Source organism: Protobothrops mucrosquamatus, unplaced genomic scaffold (genome assembly GCF_001527695.2).
Source record: "Protobothrops mucrosquamatus isolate PMUCROS unplaced genomic scaffold, P.Mucros_1.0 scaffold1399, whole genome shotgun sequence".
Classification (NCBI taxonomy): Eukaryota; Metazoa; Chordata; class Lepidosauria; order Squamata; family Viperidae; genus Protobothrops; species Protobothrops mucrosquamatus.
In genome coordinates this window covers 428,632-434,474 of record NW_015387584.1, presented here as the reverse complement: position 1 = coordinate 434,474, position 5,843 = coordinate 428,632, and the positions used below count along the sequence as shown (strand labels likewise).

At 41.5% G+C, this 5,843-nt stretch overlaps 1 protein-coding gene across 1 annotated transcript; it reads left to right on the top strand.

Moving 5' to 3' along the window:
• Window positions 1-4: 4 nt before the first annotated feature.
• On the top strand, window positions 5-4,797 carry LOC107292645 (bile acid-CoA:amino acid N-acyltransferase-like; the record flags this gene model as incomplete). The annotated part of the gene is made up of 3 exons (XM_015821756.1): window positions 5-116; window positions 2,678-2,880; window positions 3,559-4,797. Coding segments are annotated over 3 exons (909 nt in total), but the record flags the coding sequence as incomplete, so codon positions are not given.
• Window positions 4,798-5,843: the final 1,046 nt, after the last annotated feature.

Genomic DNA, 5,843 nt, shown 5'->3' with positions numbered 1-5,843 from the left:
GCCCACGGATGAACCACTGGCTACTTGCACTGTGGAACGATGGTACACAGCCCCCGGAGTGGAACGCATCCCAATTAAGTCTGGCCGGGTCCGGGGAGCCCTCTTCTTGCCTCCAGGTAAGGAAACTGAATTCTGTTTTCTTTTCCACTTCCCTTTATTGCCTCAACCTCTTGCTTGCAATGGATGGTGCCTCCAAATGTATTTAGGGTGCTAGTGCCTAGACTTCCTAGCCAGCATGGAAGCACTGTTGATTTGTGCTTTGATGAGCACAAATGAGCAATCCCATAATTTGTTAGCCCTTTGAGATCAGCCAGACCAGGAAACCATTTTCACATGTTTGTCTGGATCTATATTTTATTGATAAATGCCATATCTTCCCAAATTTCTTGTTTCCTGGTACCCCTAGCAGTTCCCACACTGATTTCTAATATTAAAATTCCTGAAGTATCCATCTGCTATTGCTAGATTGAAAGATCTGATCTCCTTCTCCACATCTGCGTCTCTGCTTTGGACAGAGATTGGCTGTTCTGTGTACAGTAGTGGCCAAATTTGTGGAAACCTTTTGGGAAAAGTCTATTTTTGAGGTTTGATGGCTAATAACACCACTTTTTTGAGTAGTACCATAAAATTATTGGTGGAAACGTAACCAAAGGTAGCATTTCTACTGCACACTTTTCCCAAAAGGTTTCCACAATTTTGGCCACTACTGTATATGAGCACAAACTGTTTTCTTTTATCCAAGTTGGATCATAATACTGATAAAAGAGACCATGTGCCCATGCACAATTCTTAGTAAAGATTTGAACGCTTTTTGAAAAAGGGGCATATAAAAAGTAGAAAGGCATGTCATGTCACAAGGAAGGGAACAAATGGGTCACCCAGATTTGCACAGATGTTGTTGGGAAAGCTAAAGCTGAGAATCAGCTGAAGTTAGGGAAAGATGCTAAGAACAAGAAAAGGCTACTTGTCATCATTATGTCCAAAGAAAAAAACAATAATTTGTAAATGAGCTATGAGAATTAGACTTCTCATTCTTTGGCCCAGTCTTTCCTGAGAAGCAGATAAGCACTCCATTGGACATAGTCAGGGAACACTTATTGACTTTAAAGGAATCTTTAAACCAAATCTTTTGGTCTAGATGATTCCTAGAGCACTGAAAGAACTTGCTCATGATCTGGTCAAATCATTATCTTTGGAATATTTTAGGGAATGTCAAAATAGCAAATGACAAGAAATACTTGAAGCTTACTTATTTGCAGTAGTACTAATTCACAGTATTTGTGGACTGCCCCAGTTATGAGAGTCTGTTATTACTCACCACTATAAGTTAGCATGGATCAGACTAATCTTTACTTTCTATTAACTTCTTTCATAGATTATGGAAATGCTATAGATACAACACTATATAATCAAGATTTCATCAATGCATTTGACAAAGTATCTATGACAGCAGGTTGGATGATTGTGGTTGAGTGACATGTCAGTTAGGACAGGGGTCTCCAACCCCCGGTCCGTGGACCAGTACCGGGCCACGTCATGCCAGCAACCAGTCTGCACAAACAAGCAAAGCCCCATCTGTGGGATGCAGGCAGCACTCAAAACCATGCACCCTCCGGTTTGTGGAAAAACCTCTCCCCACGGAACTGGTCCCTGGTGCCCAAAAGGGGGGACCTCTGAGTTAGGATATATAGTGATCTGAAAATCATATTCAGATGCTCATTTAATCATGATTCTTTGTGAAACTAAAGTGAGATACTGAATTCAGTGCTGCAAACTTCAGCCTGGGTCTGACACAGTGCAATATTTTTTATTAATGTCTTTGATGATGCGGTAGAGCAGTGGTTCTCAACCTGTGGGTCGGGACCCCATTTGGGGTCAATCGACCATTTCACGGGGGTCGCCAAGCAAGGCTGTCTGCCATTTTTTTTGCCCATCATTTTTTTTGTCCGCCATTTTTTTCCCCTTTTCCGGCGGGTGCCTTACCTCCCTTGGGCTGGGCCAGCTGGTGGTCGGCCTGCTCTGTCTTTGCCGCTTGCCAGCTACGCCTCGGCCGACGCAGGGGGCGGAACCACGCATGTGCGGCGCTCCCGGGCAGGGAAAGTCCTCGACTTACGACCGGTTGGGTAGTCCTCGACTTACGACTGGTTGGGTAGTCCTCGACTTATGATCGGTTTAGTCCTCGACTTACGACCGGTTTAGTCCTCGACTTACGACCGGTTGGGGTCGCGGCATTAAAAAGGTTGAGAACCACTGCGGTAGAGGGAATGCTCTTCAGATCTGCAGATGACCCAAAATTAGCTGAAATAGCTGATGCCCTAGATTAGATACAGATAAAATTGAACATGGATGTAGTAGCTTAGAGAAATGGAACAAAATGACAGAAAGAAACTTAACTGAGACAACGAAAAGTCCTTCATGCATCTCACAAATAAGATGTGAGATGCATAGCTTGCTAACAGTACCTATGAAAAAGATTTTGCAAGAGTAGCTGAGTGAAAATTAAATTTGGCTCAGCAGTATGACATCGCTACAAAAAAAAAAGCAAATGCAGTTCTAGACATCATTAAAAGCATTGTTCCCAAATCAGAGAAAGTAATGTATTTGACAAAAGGGATATTACTCTTTGTTTTTTATTTCTTCACTTATCCTTGTTTTTTCTCCCTCTCTGCCTCACCAGGCCCTGGGCCATTTCCAGGACTGATTGACCTATTTGGTGGAGCTGGAGGACTAATCGAATTTCGAGCTGGCTTATTGGCTAGCAAAGGCTTTGCAGTTCTGGCTTTGGCTTTCTTTGCATATGATGATTTACCACAGACTCTGGAAGTAGTAGATCTGGAGTATTTTGAGGAAGCATGCAGACTGCTCTTGAAAAATCCTAAGGTGTGCATGAGATTATATCTTTTCTTAAACTTCTTGTTGACACTCAGGAAGATCCTAGAGTTTATTCTCTATTTGTTATGCAGAATACTTCATACAAACTAGCATGCTATGCACCTGTCAGATATACAAGCTAAAGGGATTTTGGGCCTGACAAAGCACAGCACAGATCAGTAGCATCGTTCCTGAGGGCAGAAGGATGAGAGCAGCGCTGCATTGCCACCTTTTGTGTGTGCATTGTGATACACTGCTGACCCCTCAGTGCTGCAATGCTCTTTTGTCATGTTGTGGACACACCCATTATATCCACCCTCTCAGTTTTCATTAAAGCATACAATTTTTTTCCTTAGGCTTCCTTATGTGTAGCTGAAAAACATGCAAAAACATGCAATTAAAAGTCATGCTTAAACATGCATTGCTTTAATGAGCTGATTCATAAAAGCAGCAACATTTTTTTCAGACTTCCTTCCTTTCTTCTGTCTGTCTGTCACATTTCTTGTCTTGTATTGGCTGGCTGGCAGAAAGAGAAGGTGAGCAAGTTCATTTTTGAATGTGTAGATCTGCAATAATATAGCATGTGCATTACTATATCGTTTTTTATAACTTTGATATCACCCCTCATTGTTTTAAGGAAGAAAGTGATTTAAACTTTTGTATGTCTCTCTGTGTTTGCTACTCCAGGTAAGAGGTCCAGGACTTGGAATTATTGGTTTATCCAAAGGAGCAGAAATTGCATTGGCCATGAGTACCTTCTTAAAGGAAGTAATGGCTTCAGTGTGCATCAATGGTCCAACAATAATGACTACACCACTTCACTTTCATGATGTCAGTATCCCTGGAGCTTCCTACCCAATTGAAAAGATTCTCATTAATGAAATGGGATTGGCATATTTTTACTATTGCTTGGAACATCCTCTGGATGAAAAATATGAAGTGTCTACCATTCCTGTGGAGAAGGCCCAAGGGCACGTCCTCTTTGTGGTGGGGGAAGCTGACCAAAGCTTCAATAGCAGGGCGTTTGCTGAAGCAGCCCTGGCTCGAGCAAAGAAACATGGGAAAAATCATTGTAGCCTGTTGTTTTATCCAGGGGCTGGACATCTGATAGAACCCCCTGGATCTCCAGTTTGCTTTGCCTACCCACTTTGGTTTTCTCCCTTGCCGATCCAATGGGGAGGGGAAGTGAAGCCTCATGCTAAAGCCCAGGAGCACTCCTGGAATGAGATCCTGAATTTTTTTAAGTTTCATCTTGGGCCACTTCAGAAGAGCAGCTTATGATAAAAGAAAGGCCAGGTTGTTTAGCTTCCTTTAGAACTATGGAGTTGGATGGAGCCATTGAACTCCAATCTTCTACCCTGCGCAGAGGTTAAAGTTAAAACAACTCCTTTAGATGAAGGGGAGCCCTCTAGCTCTTCGACTGATTAGATCCATTGTTGAACTGCTGCTTGGTGTTAGTAAATTTTTCAGAACATTCAAACAGAGTCTGCCTCACTGTTTAGATGTCCCACCGGCTGAGAAGAAAACAGATGTTAGCATTCTCTGTGGGCTTCTTAATGAATGCTACCATATTCTTCCTTCCATTCTTTGTTTTTCATAAAGCTACACACATCAAGATTCTTCATTCTGCCTTCAGAGAACTTACTTGCCATTCTCTGAAACTACAACAGTGTCTGTGAATTCTTAAAGGATGGAACATCTCCTCTTCAGATTTGGAATTTATATTTCTTCTGGTGCAAAGGAAATTACATTTGCCCTTTTTTTTATAATCACAGTGCTATGTCATAGTTTTCAATCAACAACTATTCTAAGCTGCTTTTTGTTTGTTTTTTGAGATACTAGTGCCAAATCAAATATCTTCGATCCCACAAGTATGCATCTGAATTCTGCTTTCTAAATGCTTCATTTCACCTTCGGTTCTCTGAATTATTTTTTTTTACCACCAGTTTATTTACCTATCTAGATAATTCAGAATTTTATTTCTATTCAGCTCTCAACCAGTTTTATGTCATCTGAAAATTTGGCAGTAATCATAACAACAAAAAAGACCATTTACAGGGTTTACTGATCCATAGTTTGTTGGATAAGTCATTGCTGCCTGATTAACATAAAATGCCAATCACTCATAGAATACAAAACGTCAAGCTTTTTTGATTCACAAACCATCATAATACATAATGTGATTTGCTTGGATTTGCCTTAATGTGATGTGGGAACTCATTGTCAGCCCCAAGGAACCAAGAATGACACAAAGAGCTACTTCGGAGTATTTAGAGTGTTCCACTATCCGGTCAGAACCAGTGATGGGGTTCAGCGAGTTCGCACCACTTCAGCAGAACCGGTAACTAATTTTTTGTTTCCCAGGCCCAGAATGGACTTCCGGAAGTGGCATCCGCACAGACAACCAGTTGTTCACATATTTGAATCCCACCACTGGTCAGAACCCATCCTTCCATCCCACCCCCCACCTTCCTGCCATCACAACTGATGACATTTCTTGGATGAGAAACAAAACATTTTGTTCCTTCTTCCTCAAGGAAAAAACAGTCCGGTTGCTTTTTGAAAAAGCACCTTTGAGACAACTATGACCTGGATGACTGAGAATCTGTACAGGCATTGAACTATTTCAGACTGCTTTCTTTACTATTGTTCACTGTTGTTTCTGTCAATAGACAGACATCTTTCCAGACTAAAGCACTTCTCTGTGTGACGATGAGATTTATCCTGTGAACTGCTAGGGAGAGTCTGCCTTTGCCCTTTTCCTGCATACTAAAGATTCAAACATGTTGTCTCTTTGCTCTCTCCTGCGATTCTGGACTACATCCTATCACCCTCAGGCTAGATGAGAATATCCTTATGACATTTCGTGGATTCTGTAAAGTACATATCAGAAATGTGACTTTGTAGTAAAGGGCAGGTTTCTATTTGTCTTGTGCTTCCATAAGATTGATTGGTATTTCAATCAACTATAA